Consider the following 15,997-nt stretch of genomic DNA (forward strand, 5'->3'; position numbering starts at 1 on the left):
ATCTGTCAAGCACACACCTCATCTGGAACTGGAAGTATGCAATCAGCCAGCAGCAGTGACAAAGAAAAAAAAGTAAATACAGTACTCTGTGTTAAATGTAAACTGCTAAAAAAAATAAAGGGAAAGTTTAAAAAAAATTGACAAGGTAAGGAAACTGTTTCTGTGCTTGTTTCATTGAAATTAAGATGGTTAAAAGCAGCATTTTTCTTCTGCTTAGTAAAGTTTCAAAGTTGCGTTAAGTCAATTGTAGAGAGGTTAGCCGGGGCGTGTCTCTCTCCGGGGCGACAGGGAACCACACCGTCTCACTAAATTGGGGAATAGGTCTTGCGGGGAATTAGTTCAGCCACAGGAGTTGTCCTCTGTGGCCTTTGTGAAGGTGGAAATACCACAGTAAGCCCAGGCCCTAGGTCAGGGCGGGGTAATGGTGAGTCAGGCCCTCAGGCCCTCAGGCAGGGGGCTGAGCAACAACAGTATAGAAACAGTAGGCCCAGGCCCTAGGTTCCAAAGGGCCTGGGAGAGGGGGAGACTGCCACCCGAGAGTTGGGTGGCAGGGGGGACGCAGGCCCTCCCACTCCACTGCGTCCCAGCCTGGGGCCCTAGCAGTAGCAGAAGACCCGCTGCTGAGTCAGTGGGGATCCTGGCCGCAACAAACTGACATGGGTTCTGGCAGTGCTGCAGCCAGACTAGGGTCGGCTGCCCCCAGGCTACTTCCAGACTCCTCCTCTTGAGGTACCTGGGTCAGGGTGGTGTCCTCAGGGGGGTCCAGCTCCAAGGGTTCCTCAGGATAGCTGGCCTTTAGGGATAATAAGAAGGTCATTACAATGACTGGGGCCTATTCCTTCATAATCTTATTAACCATCCTTACTTTAAGCCTGTCTGCCTTCAGCCACTGAAAGGAGGCCTTTTAGCCCACTTCCGAGATAGAGACTGAAGCCTCTGTTTCAGAAAAAAGAAAATGAGTATTTGTGGCACCTTAGAGACTAACCAATTTATTTGGGCATAAGCTTTCATGAGCTACAGCTCACTTCATCGGATGCATAAAGTGGAAAGTACAGTGCGGAGATTTTATATACACACAGACCATGAAAAAATACACATTGTAAGGAGAGTGATCACTTAAGATGAGCTATTACCAGCAGGAGAGTGAGGTGGGGGAAGAGAAAACCTTTTGAAGTGGTAATCAAGGTGGGCCATTTCCAGCACATTTCCAGGAGTTAACAAGAACATCTGAGGAATGGGGGGCGGAGGGGGGGGGGCGGGGAGGAGGAATAAACAAGGGGAAATAGTTTTACTTAGTATAATGACTCAACCACTCCCAGTCTCTATTCAAGCCTAAGTTAATTGTATCCAATTTGCAAATTAATTCCTATTCAGCAGTCTCTCGTTGGAGTCTGTTTTCGAAATTTTTTTTGTTGAAGGATAGTCATTTTGAGATCAGAAATCGAGTGACCAGAGAGATTGAAGTGTTCTCCGACTGGTTTATGAATGTTATAATTCTTGACATCTGATTTGTGTCCATTTATTCTTTTACGTAGAGACTGTCCAGTTTGACCAATGTACATGGCAGAGGGGCATTGCTGGCACATGATGGCATATATCACATTGGTAGATGTGCAGGTGAACAAGCCTCTGATAGTGTGGCTGATGTGATTAGGCCCTTTGAGGGTGTCCCCTGAATAGATATGTGGGCACAGTTGGCAACGGCTTTGTTGCAAGGATAGGTTCCTGGGTTAGTGGTTCTGTTGTGTGGTGTGTGGTTGCTGGTGAGTATTTGCTTCAGGTTGGGGGGGCTGTCTGTAGGCAAGGACCAGCCTGTCTCCCAAGATTTGTGAGAGTAATGGGTCGTCCTTCAGGATAGGTTGTAGATCCTTGATAATGCGTTGGAGAGGTTTTAGTTGGGGGCTGAAGGTGACGGAAAGTGGCATTCTGTTATTTTCTTTGTTGGGCCTGTCCTGTAGTAGGTGACTTCTGGGTACTCTTCTGGCTCTGTCAATCTGTTTCTTCACTTCAGCAGGTGGGTACTGTAGTTGTAAGAAAGCTTGATAGAGATCTTGTAGGTGTTTGTCTCTGTCTGAGGGGTTGGAGCAAATGCGGTTGTATCGTAGAGCTTGGCTGTAGACAATGGATCGCGTGGTGTGGTCTGGGTGAAAGCTGGAGGCATGTAAGTAGGAATAGCGGTTTCAGAGTCTCTCCTCCTCACATGGAAAACGAAGAGACATATTAATTGGACTTGAATGCGAATAATTTCATCAATAGGCTCCCAACCTGGCCTGTGATACACACGAAGCTGACCTTGGTGCTAAGTGTGCTTTGATAAGCCAGCCAATCTGGGCTTTCCTTCTTGGTGGAAAACCCTGAGGAACAGAGTGGGAACTTCGACCTAGGACATGAACAAGTCTACCTCTCTTAGCAATGCTGAATGTTTTCTGTCTTTTTAGCAGTTGTATACACACCACGTTTCTGAAGAATCATTTGCTGGAAATGGAGGAGTGACTGTAGATTCATAGATTTCAAGGCCAGAACTGTTGTAATCTAAACCTCCTGTATAACACAGGTCATAGAACTTCCCCAAAATAATTCACAGAGCATATATTTTAGAAAAACATCCGATCTTGATTTAAAAATAGTCATTGATGGAGAATTCACCACAACCCTTGGTTAATTTTTCGAACGGTTAATCACTCTCATCGTTAAAAAAGTCCATCTCATCCCGGACCAGGGGGATGAGGTAGATGAGGCTTTCTTCCGGCAGCTCACGGAAGCTACTGGATCGCATGCCCTGATTCTCATGGGTGACTTTAATTTTCCTGATATCTGCTGGGAGAGCAATACAGCGGTGCATAGACAATCCAGGAAGTTTTTGGAAAGCGTAGGGGACAATTTCCTGGCGCAAGTGCTCGAGGAGCCAACTAGGGGGGGCGCTTTTCTTGACCTGCTGCTCACAAACCGGGTAGAATTAGTGGGGGAAGCAAAAGTGGATGGGAATCTGGGGGGCAGTGACCATGAGTTGGTTGAGTTCAGGATCCTGACACAGGGAAGAAAGGTAAGCAGCACGATACGGACCCTGGACTTCAGGAAAGCAGACTTCGACTCCCTCAGGGAACGGATGGCCAGGATCCCCTGGGGGACTAACTTGAAGGGGAAAGGAGTCCAGGAGAGCTGGCTGTATTTCAAGGAATCCCTGTTGAGGTTACAGGGACAAACCATCCCGATGAGTCGAAAGAATAGTAAATATGGCAGGCGACCAGCTTGGCTTAATGGTGAAATCTTAGCGGATCTTAAACATAAAAAAGAAGCTTACAAGAAGTGGAAGGTTGGACATATGACCAGGGAAGAGTATAAAAATATTGCTAGGGCATGTAGGAATGTTATCAGGAGGGCCAAATCGCACCTGGAGCTGCAGCTAGCCAGAGATGTCAAGAGTAACAAGAAGGGTTTCTTCAGGTATGTTGGCAACAAGAAGAAAGCCAAGGAATGTGTGGGCCCCTTACTGAATGAGGGAGGCAAACTAGTGACAGAGGATGTGGAAAAAGCTAATGTACTCAATGCTTTTTTTGCCTCTGTTTTCACTAACAAGGTCAGCTCCCAGACTGCTACGCTGGGCATCACAAAATGGGGAAGAGATGGACAGCCCTCTGTGGAGATAGAGGTGGTTAGGGACTTTTTAGAAAAGCTGGACGTGCACAAGTCCATGGGGCCGGACGAGTTGCATCCGAGAGTGCTGAAGGAACTGGCGGCTGTGATTGCAGAGCCATTGGCCATTATCTTTGAAAACTCGTGGCGAACCGGGGAAGTCCCGGATGACTGGAAAAAGGCTAATGTAGTGCCAATCTTTAAAAAAGGGAAGAAGGAGGATCCTGGGAACTACAGGCCAGTCAGCCTCACTTCAGTCCCTGGAAAAATCATGGAGCAGGTCCTCAAAGAATCAATCCTGAAGCACTTGCATGAGAGGAAAGTGATCAGGAACAGCCAGCATGGATTCACCAAGGGAAGGTCATGCCTGACTAATCTAATCGCCTTCTATGATGAGATTACTGGTTCTGTGGATGAAGGGAAAGCAATGGATGTATTGTTTCTTGACTTTAGCAAAGCTTTTGACACAGTCTCCCACAGTATTCTTGTCAGCAAGTTGAGGAAGTATGGGCTGGATGAATGCACTACAAGGTGGGTAGAAAGCTGGCTAGATTGTCGGGCTCAACGGGTAGTGATCAATGGCTCCATGTCTAGTTGGCAGCCGGTATCAAGTGGAGTGCCCCAAGGGTCGGTCCTGGGGCCGGTTTTGTTCAATATCTTCATAAATGATCTGGAGGATGGTGTGGATTGCACTCTCAGCAAATTTGCGGATGATACTAAACTGGGAGGAGTGGTAGATACACTGGAGGGGAGGGATAGGATACAGAAGGACCTAGACAAATTGGAGGATTGGGCCAAAAGAAATCTGATGAGGTTCAATAAGGATAAGTGCAGGGTCCTGCACTTAGGACGGAAGAACCCAATGCACAGCTACAGACTAGGGACCGAATGGCTAGGCAGCAGTTCTGCGGAAAAGGACCTAGGGGTGACAGTGGACGAGAAGCTGGATATGAGTCAGCAGTGTGCCCTTGTTGCCAAGAAGGCCAATGGCATTTTGGGATGTATAAGTAGGGGCATAGCGAGCAGATCGAGGGACGTGATCGTTCCCCTCTATTCGACATTGGTGAGGCCTCATCTGGAGTACTGTGTCCAGTTTTGGGCCCCACACTTCAAGAAGGATGTGGATAATTTGGAGAGAGTCCAGCGAAGGGCAACAAAAATGATTAGGGGTCTGGAACATATGAGTTATGAGGAGAGGCTGAGGGAGCTGGGATTGTTTAGCCTGCAGAAGAGAAGAATGAGGGGGGATTTGATAGCTGTTTTCAACTACCTGAAAGGGGGTTCCAAAGAGGATGGCTCTAGACTGTTCTCAATGGTATCAGATGACAGAACGAGGAGTAATGGTCTCAAGTTACAGTGGGGGAGGTTTAGATTGGATATTAGGAAAAACTTTTTCACTATGAGGGTGGTGAAACACTGGAATGCGTTACCTAGGGAGGTGGTAGAATCTCCTTCCTTAGAGGTTTTTAAGGTCAGGCTTGACAAAGCCCTGGCTGGGATGATTTAACTGGGAATTGGTCCTGCTTTGAGCAGGGGGTTGGACTAGATGACCTTCTGGGGTCCCTTCCAACCCTTATATTCTATGATTCTATGATTCTATTTCCAGTCTGAGTTTGTCTAGCTTCAACTTCCATCCATTGCATCATGTTATATCTTCCTCTGCTAGACTGAAGATCCCATTATTAAATATTTATTCCCTGTGTAGATACTCAGACTGTGATCAAGTCACTCCTTAACCTTCTGTTTGTTAAACTAAGTAGATTGAGCTCCTTGAATCTCTCACTATAAGGCATGTTTTCTAATCCTTCAATTATTTTCATGGCTTTTCTCTGAACCCTCTCCAATTTGTCAACATCCTTCTTGAATTGTGGGTACCAGAACTGGACACAGTATTCCAGAAGTACTCAAATTCTCTGGGTTATGCATCACAGGTTCACATTAGCTCTTTTGGCCACAACATCACACGGGGAGCTCACAATCAACTGATTATCCACCATGACCCCCAAATCTTTTTCAGAGTCACTGCTTCCTAGAATAAGAGTCCCCCGTCATGTAAGTTTCACCGACCTTTTTTGTTCCCAGAATGTACATATTGACATTTAGCAATTATCAAACGCATATTGTTTGCTTGCATCTAGTATGTCAAGTGATCCAGACAGCTCTAAATCAGTGACCTTTCCTCTTCATTATTTACCAGTCCTCTAATTTCTGTGTCATCTGCAAACTATCAGTGATGATTTTATGTTTTCTGCCAGGTCACTGACAAAAATATTAGGTAGTGTAGAGCCAAGAACCAATCCCGCAGGACCCACTGGAAACACACCTGCTCAGTGACAACTCCTTGTTTACCATTATATTTCAAGACTTCTCAACTGGCCAGTTTTTAATCCATTTAATGTGTGCCATACTAATTTTATATCATTCTAGTTTTTAATCAAAATGTCATGTGATACCAAGTATATTATGTCAGCGCTATTACTTTTAATCAGTCAAACATGTAATCTCATAAAAAAGATATCAAACTAGTTTTACAGGTTCTATTTTCGATAAACCCATGTTGATTTGCACTAATTACATTACCCTCCTTTCAGAGTAGCAGCCATGTTAGTCTGTATCCGCAAAAAGAACAGGAATACTTGTGGCACCTTAGAGACTAACAAATTTATTAGAGCATAAGCTTTCGTGGGCTGCAGCCCACTTCATCGGATGCATAGAATGGAACATACAGTAATTATATATATTACACACACATACATACACACACACACACGTACACACACACATACAGATAAGTTAGAAGTTACCATACACACTGTGAGAGGCTAATTAGTTAAGAGGAGCTATTCTCAGCAGGAACAAACAAACACTTTTGTAGTGATAATCAAGATGGCCCATTTAGACAGTTGACAAGAAGGTGTGAGGATACTTAATTTAAGGAAATAGATTCAATATGTGTAATGACCCAGCCACTGCCAGTCTCTATTCAAACCCAAGTTAATGGTATCTAGTTTGCATATTAATTCAAGCTCAGCAGTTTCTCATTGGAGTCTGTTTTTGAAGCTTTTCTGTTGCAAAATTGCCACCCTTAGATCTTTTACTGAGTGGCCAGAGAGGTTGAAGTGTTCTCCTACTGGTTTTAGGATGTTATGATTCCTGATGTCAGATTTGTATCCATTTATTCTTTTGCGTAGAGACTGTTTGGTTTGGCCAATGTGCATGGCAGAGGGGCACTGCTGGCACATGATGGCATATATCACATTGGTAGATGTGCAAGTGAATGAGTCCCTGATGGCGTGGCTAATGTGATTAGGTCCTGTGATGGTGTCACTTGAATAAATATGTGGACAGAGTTGGCATCGGGCTTTGTTGCAAGGATAGGTTCCTGGGTTAGTGTTTTTGTTGTGTGGTTGCTGGTGAGTATTTGCTTCAGGTTGGGTCATTACACATATTGAATCTATTTCCTTAAGTTAAGTATCCTCACACCTTCTGGTCAACTGTCTAAATGGGTCATCTTGATTATCACTACAAAAGGGTTTTGTTTTTTTTCCCTCCTGCTGATAATAGCTCATCTTAACTAATTAGCCTCTCACAGTTTGTACGGTAACTTCTAACTTATCTGTATGTGTGTGTGTATATATATATATGTTCTATATGTGTGTGTGTGTGTGTGTATATATATATATATATATAAACTATATATATATATATAACTATATGTTCCATTCTATGCATCCGATGAACTGGGCTGTAGCCCACGAAAGCTTATGCTCTAATAAATTTGTTAGTCTCTTAGATGCCACAAGTACTCCTGTTCTTATTACCCTCCTTTAATTCTTTATTGAGTCCTGTATCAGTCTCTACATTATCCTGCCCAGGATCAATGTCAGGCTGACAGGTCTATAATTACCCAGGTCACCCTGCTGTGCCAATTTTTAAAAAGGGAAAACATTAGTTTTCTTTCAGTCCGGTCTGCTGGAATTTCTCCAGTACTCCAAGACTTATTGAAAATTTAAACTGATGGTCCAGTGAGCTCCTCAGGCAGCTCTTTTAAAACTCTTGAATATAAATTATCTGGACCAGCTGATTTAAAGACATTTAATTTTAGTAGCTGCTGTTTAATGTCTTCCAGATATTGGTGGAATGGAAAGAGTGCTGTCATCACCATATGATGAGACTATATCATCTGTTTTTTCCCCCAAATGCACAACAGAAATACTTAGTGAACACTTCTACCTTTTCTGTATTATTATTGATAATTCTGCCATTTTCATCTAATGGACTAATATCACTTTCAAAATATTTTTTATTCCTATTTAAACAACTCCTTATTGTTCTTAACTGTGCTGGCCATAGATCTCTTCTTCTGTTCCTCAGCTTTCTGTATCAGTTTTCTACAATTCCTAACTTCTGGTTTACATTCATCACTATGAACTTCCCCTTTCTTTCATATGTTATATTCTTCTTTCTATTTTTTTTATAGCTGCCTTCATTTCCCCTCTAAACCAGGGAATTTTTTTAACCAATAAGATCTTCTTACTCACTTGTGAAGAAGTTGTTTTTTTTGGCATCTAGTAAAGTGTTCTTAATTGATTACCAGTTATCATTCACATTTTTCTGATTACATTCTTCCTCACAGCTGATTTGGCTCATAATTGCTTTCAGCTTTGTGAACTTGGCCCTATTAAAGTACCAAGTATATATATAATTGGTCTGGACTTTATTCAACTTGTACATTATAACTGTGATCAAGTCATGATCGCTTGTACCTAAGCTACCATTAACATTTTTAGTTCTGTGATCAGTTACTGTTCATCTATTAGGACATGGTCTAATAAAGAATTCCCTGTGTTGGCTGTAACACTTTTTGAGTTAGGAAATTATCATCTATTATGTTCAGAGATTCCAAGGATGTTTTAGTACTAGCTGCATGAGACTTCCAAAATGAGCGACTCAAATTGAATTCCCCCACGATCACACAGGTTTTTCCTTACACACTATAGATAAATGCTTAAAGAGGTGGTCATCCTGTTTCCTAATGTGATTTAGCAGTCTGTAATAGACACCAATACCCTATCTTGTGCTTTATCTATTTTGACATTGATCCATATGCATTTAAGATTTTCTTCTGAGTTATCAGTGAGTGAGAAACAGCTAATGCCATTTTTGACAGAGTGCCATTTCGACTCCCCTTTAGCCCACTTGATCCTTCCTAAATAGGTTATAACCACTGATTTTAAAATTTGAATAGCAAGAATCATCCTACCAGATTACAGTAATATCAACTAGATTTAATTTATTCTCATAAATGTATGACTCCAGTTCCTCTTGTTACCCAGGCTCCTAGCACTGGTGAAGAGACAAAATTCTTGAACTGCCTATACATGTTCTTTTCTTGATTAATTTTGTTCTTAACATCTCGATTTTGTGCTGAGTGCTCATACCTACCCTCTTTTTACCCTCCCCTTTTGTGGTTAGTTTTGCGCCCTCTTGACTATTCTAGCCAGCCTGTCCTGATGAGATTGGTCCCCCTTCTAGTGAGGTGGAAGCCATCCAAACCCCTGTGCCTATAGAAGGTGGACCAATATTCCACAAAACCAAAAGCTTCTGCCTTACATCACTTATTTAACCAGTGGCTCTAGAATCTTCCACTTTCTGTCATGAGACAGGTCATATTCCATGTCACCTTCTTTGGGCAACATTCACACTCTCATCATATAAAGATCACATAGCAATCCAGATATGTTCTCCCTACCTGAGTTCTTGTATCTGTACTGATGTTACAAACATTTCAGAGTTGTGAACAACCTCCATTCCTGAGGTATTCGTAACTCTGAGATTCTACTGTATTTCCACCTGGAATATTGATCTCTGTATGGGCTTGTTGAATGGGTTGCATTCTACAATTCTCTTTGCAAGACAAAGAATCTTGTGGAATCTTGTAACCGCTCCAAAAGATTTGGCTCTCCACAGAATTGGTTCTATATTCCAGTATGTAGGAGATGGTCTATTGCACCCTTCATCTTCTGATGCTTCGAAGGTTCTCATAGTGTTGGTTTATTCATTTATTTTGAGTAAAGAATAAACTTGTCCCTAGGACAACAAGCAAGTTATATTGAATATCTTTCCTTGATTATCTCAAGTATTTGTTTTCTGATGTTGCTCATTCCCAGGTGAAGGCCCACCCTGAAGTCTCCTTAGGGGATGTTGGGCGGGGGGATCTTCCCAGTCTTGGACAACCCCAAGAGATGCTTTTGGGAGTGGATGGTTTTTCCAGAGAATCCCATCCTCTCCAACTCTCAGGAAAGGCAGCAATGTCCAACTTCTGTGTAATCTATGCTCGAACCTAGAGGAACAGGAGGATCAAATGGAACATCTGCTGAGGTATGGTACTTTGAAGATTCTCTCACTGGAAGGAAGGAGGGATTTATTCCTTCTCTAAAGCCTCAGCGACAACTTTGTCTCAGTACTCCCCAAAGAACTGATCAACAAAATATTTGGAAGGATAATCAGATGTTAGACAGCAATTCCAGTTTCTTCAAATGGAGCCGTAGTTGCCCCCAAGACACATCTTTGGAATTTTTGAATGTACAGCAAATCAGTCAAATGAAACATCACTTGAAAAAGCTGCTAGGGAAACCTAATTCAAAGCAGATTTCTTTTTTCATGCTCTCAATTGCCTCCCAGCAGAGCATAGATAGCCACAATAAAAAACTGCGGCCAATACTCTCAGGAGTGAAGCTGCTTTATACAACTTTGGTCTGAATGTTGCTCCTATTCTTTTGATAAGTTTGGCAAAAATACTTCCTTGGTTGCTGTGACTCTTTACTAAAGAGGTTGCAGCAGGCTTAACCTTTGACAGAGTAATGAAGACCCTTTAGTCCTTAGATACAAGTAGGTCTTGATAGGGAATTCCACTCCACTTTAATCATAAAATATCACCTCATTAAATAAGTGAGAAAGAATTTCAAAGGTCTTCTTCAGTTTTGTACAGTTTTGTTTTTGTTTTGTTTCCACTTTAAAAAAAGCCACAACCACTTCTGAAGTTAGATCCTCATTTGTGCATAATTCTGGGAAGCTTAGTTGAGACTCTGAGGGATCTTGCAAAAAGCCCCAGCTTCAGAGATTTCTCCTTCTCTTTACAGGATCAAGAGGGAGACTCTCTCATGAAAGGTTTTAAGACTTTGCGCTGGCCCTTTAGGATCTGATTGTGAGCAATACTGTTCACCATTCCTTGGGAAAAATCCTGAGAGAAAGAGGGAGGAACCCTGTGAAGAGGAGAGTGCACTACCATTAGACTGAAAGGTCAGTCTGCAGGAATGTATTCTGCATGTATCCCTTCAGAAAACAGTAGCCACTTTATGGCCTGCGTGGGACCCCTGGAGGCTAGAAGGACAGAGAAGGTAGGTGTATCTCACAGACAAGAGGATCTGAATCACTTCACCAGCTGCTGTTGGGTTTGGGCTGTGTGGGGACCATCCACACAGAATGAGGAGTGGGCTGCAGGCATTGAAGACAATGGACTTATTAGTTTCAGAAAGGTCACAGGAGCTGGCACGTTTCAAGGCACATGAGGACTTGCAGGTAAAACCGCTAGTGAGAAGGGGCTTGCTCTGTGGCTTTTTAAACTCTCTCAGCACAGATCTTGCTTATGTGCCGGCTAAAAGCAGGAATTTCATCCTCCTCGTTGCTATGGGGGAAACTTGTCTTGCCCGGAGATTTAGGAGATTCCAGGGAAACTTTCCTGCTTGTTCTGGAAGCTATAGCAATAGGTGTCCCATGTCTGGGGGAGAAGCAGAAGGGTTTTGAAAAACATACATCTGGTTCCAGGCCACTTATTCTGCCCTTATCTCAGCAAAGGCAATTTCATCTGTGTTGATGTAGATCTTGCTCACACATCAGGTGGGAGCTAAGTTTCTGCAGCCTGCTATTGTCTGCCATTTCTGAGAAGGGAGGGGAAGAGAGGTGCTGTCCTTCAAACCCTTCTCAGAAAGTCAAAATAATTTTTTAAGTTTAGCAGTTTTGAGCAGAAAAACTTCAAAACCAATGAAGAAACTGACTTCAGCTAAAAATCTTTAAAAAGATGCTACAAAAGGAAAGCTGGAGTCTGCAGTACATGCCACTCAGAGGCAAATAATCCTGGAAAGGCATTTTTCCTGAGGGTTCATCCTGAGCCCAGGCTTATAGTAAAGATCTGGTCTTCATTCACAGATTTTAAGACCAGAAGGGTCTGTACAGAGATGGAGAACATCCCATTCCAAAGACCATCTGACATAAAGAGGACTGAGAAGTCATTTATTTCTAGATTGTACAATCAATATATAGTATCAGCTAGAAGACCACAAGTTCCTCAAAGCACTGATTTGATAAAGCTAGTTAAGATTTCACAGTTAAGTTTCATTTGGCCTTTATCCCTGGCAATTTTTATTATTTGAAAAGAAGAGTTTACTGTCCAAAATATTAAGACCAGGAAATATACTGCTTATAAAATATAGAAACCCAAGTTTAAATAGAACTTACATTAACTATAGATTCCTTTGTTTGCGCCATGTCTGAAATAACCCCATCTGTAATAATGAGAAGAACAAAATACTGGGAGCCATCTTTTACTGAGGAAGCATATCTGAAAGAACAACAACAAAAAAGACCAAAATTATAACAGCAGAAAACCTGTACACAAACAGACTAAGATGACAAAGTATACTTTTACAATTCAATTGCTTAAAACAGTAATGCTGAATGTCTCTGCTAGGCACCCCAAAGAAAAAGCATTCATAGTTAAAACAGACAACTCTGCCTTTAGCCGAATATGTTCTAACAAAGTAACTGTGGTATGTAGGATAACTGTGTTAATAGATATCTGCAGAAGCAACTGAACAAAGTTCTCTGTGGCTGCAGAATCAATGAAGTGTGAGAAGTATATTGTTGATAGGTTACAGCAGCAGAGGTAGAATGGAAAATGTAGTATCTGGCAGTGCCTTAGAACTGTATTAGTTATTAGGGAGTTATTAGAACTATGGAGGTAGTTGCTGGGGTCTAATGGGGAAATATAATTATGGTGCATTTAAAATAATTAGGAATCAGCACACGATATGAAGATCTTGTTAAACACCTGGAATGTTTCTGGGTCATATGCAACAGTTTGCTATATTCTGCATCAGCAGTTCTAACCCCTGAAATTAGCCATCCCCACATGACCTGTGAAGATTGTGTTGGATCCACCTCTGAGGATTATGCACAAGTTTCACCAGCAGAAGATACCAAAATGATCACTTTTTCTTGGGTAGCAGAACTGGCAACAGTGAATCTGCATCAAGAATAAGAGTATGATGCAGTTTCAGTATGGAATGCCATAACTAGTAAATATCCCTTGCTCCAGCCTGCAGCTAGGGGTTATTTTACAAGTTAATATATAAGGCACTACATACAATAGTTTACACACAGACTCTCACTGTTTTATTCTACTTTATAGTCTTTCTTTATTTAAGAGATACAGGGAAACAATTAAATTATTTGCTCAGGAATCTGTTTAGCTAAAATTACCTGGTCCAAATCACGTGCCCTAGATCAACACACAGAGGGAACCTTCTGTGTGAAGCTCTCCCTAATATTATTTAGAAATCAGGCCTCAGTCACCTTCACGGAAGCATCTCTCCCCTCAGAAGTCTCGCCAGGTATAGGGGCTATACTGAGGGAGGATGCAGAAGAGATGCACATCATCCCTCCTATACCCCAATGGGGAATCTCCAAAGAACATAGTATACTCTCCAGGCTGTATTACCTCTTCTGATGAGTCCACTCCACCTGGGGGCACTGGGTCAGACGGAGGCACTGGTAGTGTGATGAGCCAGGCTACCAGGGATACATCAGTATTAAAGTCAATGTAAAGGTGTAGGAATGCAGAGATCCTCGGGGTTCTGCCAAGTTTAGGGTTCTGTCATTTTCATGAGAGGTAAACCCTGCTCTCTCCCCAAAAGGAGAACTCTGCAGAAGCATCCCCTTGGAGATTTTCTTCCATAGGGACTTCTCCTTTTGGTTTTAACATGGGAGGGTATGATCTGGGCATCTGTTATTTATCTGTCACACCATAATGCATAATTTCATAGTTGGTCCCATGTGGATTATGAGCCCATACAATAGCACAAAGTAGTCCTATAAAAATGAAGTAATATATATATGTGGAACAACATTTCACTCACTAGTATCCAGAGTGATTTTTTAAAATGTATTTTTTACATCTCCTACCCTGGTCTTCATTGTTTAAAATGTACATAAATGTAGTATATTAAATTAATTTATATTTAAAAAATCCTAACAAGAACTAGGGATGTGCATTCAAAATTAAACTAGTCTCATGAACTTTCATTGTTGTAACCTTCATCCTCCCACATCCCCTCCATACTGCTTTTGTTTTTGCTATGTTAAATCTAAGCACTTTGGATTAAGGACCTGACATTTTATTTGTTTGGAAAATACCATTCGTCAAAATTAGTTGATTACTACAAGTTGAAGACACTGAAAATTATATCTTTTTCCTTTAGTACTGCTTAATGTAACTGACAATAAGCATTTCTGTGTGTGAGACCTGGGTTGAAAGAGCTTTCTCAGGAATGGACTTGTTTCTCAGGAATGACAGTTTGTCAAAGGGTTTCTGCAATGGCATAAAAACAATTGAAAAAGCAGTTGCAGAGGTTTAAGTGGTAGCTGCATATTCCTTACTATAACCATTGGTCTTGTCATTGTAGATTTTTACAAACTGAAAAAACAATGTGTAGGATTCAAAATATAAAGCTGTTTTAGATCGTCAATTCAGTTTTACAAGTAGGCTGTTCAAATAGAATGGCTAGCAATCTGCCTTTTCTTTACTACCATGGAATAGTAGCTGTTTAAATGAACTATCCTGAAACTAAGTATTTTACTTACTCTGTACACTTAAGCTAACATAGTAATTCCTAAAATAAATTAGTACTGGAAATAAAACCATTTATGGGCCAACTCATTTAAAAAGAGGCACGTGTAGAAAGAAGCCTTAGATTCCTTACTCCACTGGCTCAGGGAGTAAAAGTCCAATGCAAACATTATATATAGGACATTATATACAATGTAAGATGTATCAGCAATCTACACTGAGTAATTTCAAGGAAAACTCCCAGTTACCAGCACAATTCAAAATAGTTCTTTGTAACTCTAGTTTTTCACTTGCATTTTACAAAAGTAAGGAAAAAGTTCTGAGCTATGCAATTATACATTTATTCTTGGGCCTCATGGTCACATGGTTAATGAAATTAAGTTTTCAGGAAGTTCATAGCATAACAAGGCACAACTCAATCAAAAGTAGTACATTGCAGGTGTTAACTAACTAAAATACTTGTTATGACAGCACGGGAGGAACTAAGAATATTATCTCAACAGTAGCACTGTCGCAGCAATCAGTCACATCTTCATCAACTAGGCCACAGGGGACTCCAATGGCTGGTGAAACAGTACATCAAAACCATGGAATCTGGATGTATCCCAAAAGCCTGGCGGGAGGCGATAGTCATTGCCATATGCAAGCTGAGCAAGTTGACTGATGATCTAGTAAGTTATAGGCTGATATCACTCCTGTGTACTATCTACAAACTTATTCTTCAGAGAATCAGTCTTCTTGCTGAGTCAATGAACCCCAAAGAACAAGTGGGATTCCGGCCTAAATGCACTTGTTGCGACCATGTTTAGGTGATTGTAACACATATTAAGGAAAGATTCCAGAAAAAAATTAAGATCAGCACAACCTTTGAAGATGTGCCATCAGCCCACAATACAGTCTGGATTAAAGGCCTGATGCTAAAGCTCACAAGGATCATCCCCTGCCACAAAACCCTACAGCTACTGTGGATGATGCTGAGCAATAGGTGGTTACATGTCCACCTGGGCAACGCACGTCAGTTCACTCTGGTTCCTCAACAATGGACTGCCACAGGCTCAGTACTCGCACTGATGCTTTTCAATGTTTACAAGAGTGACATGCCTCCAAGCAAATTTGCATATGTGGATGACCTTCCCCTGGCAACAGAAGCAGCCACCTTTTGCAACATCAAGTCTACCCTGAACAGGGACCTACACACCAAGAAGGAACATTTCCAGATGGAGGCTGTCATAAATATAAAGGGAAGGGTAAACCCCTTTGAAATCCCTCCTGGCCAGGGGAAAGCTCCTCTCACCTGTAAAGGGTTAAGAAGTTAAAGGTAACCTCGCTGGCACCTGACCAAAATGACCAATGAGGAGACAAGATACTTTCAAAAGCTGGGAGGAGGGAGAGGAACAAAGGGTCTCTCTGTGTGCTGCTCTTGCCAGAGACAGAACAGGAATGGAGTCTTAGAACTTT

At 41.8% G+C, this 15,997-nt stretch overlaps 1 protein-coding gene across 7 annotated transcripts in view; it reads right to left on the reverse strand.

Annotated features, from left to right (window-relative positions):
* The window catches only part of CPNE8 (copine 8), a 290,234-nt gene that overhangs the window by 32,437 nt on the left and 241,800 nt on the right, over nt 1-15,997 (reverse strand). For 4 of the 7 annotated variants that reach the window (XR_007354651.2, XR_007354650.2, XM_048836290.2 and 1 more), the window contains one exon: nt 12,151-12,253. Coding sequence is in view for 4 of the 7 variants with exons in the window: in XM_048836290.2 (XP_048692247.1) it covers nt 12,151-12,253 (103 nt within the window). In the remaining 3 variants the exon portion in view is untranslated. Of the gene's footprint in view, nt 1-733; nt 794-12,150; nt 12,254-15,997 lie in introns of all 7 variants that reach the window. The other 3 variants (XR_007354652.2, XM_048836289.2, XM_048836292.2) reach the window with 1 other exon arrangement.

Source organism: Caretta caretta, chromosome 1 (genome assembly GCF_965140235.1).
Source record: "Caretta caretta isolate rCarCar2 chromosome 1, rCarCar1.hap1, whole genome shotgun sequence".
NCBI lineage: Eukaryota > Metazoa > Chordata > Testudines > Cheloniidae > Caretta > Caretta caretta.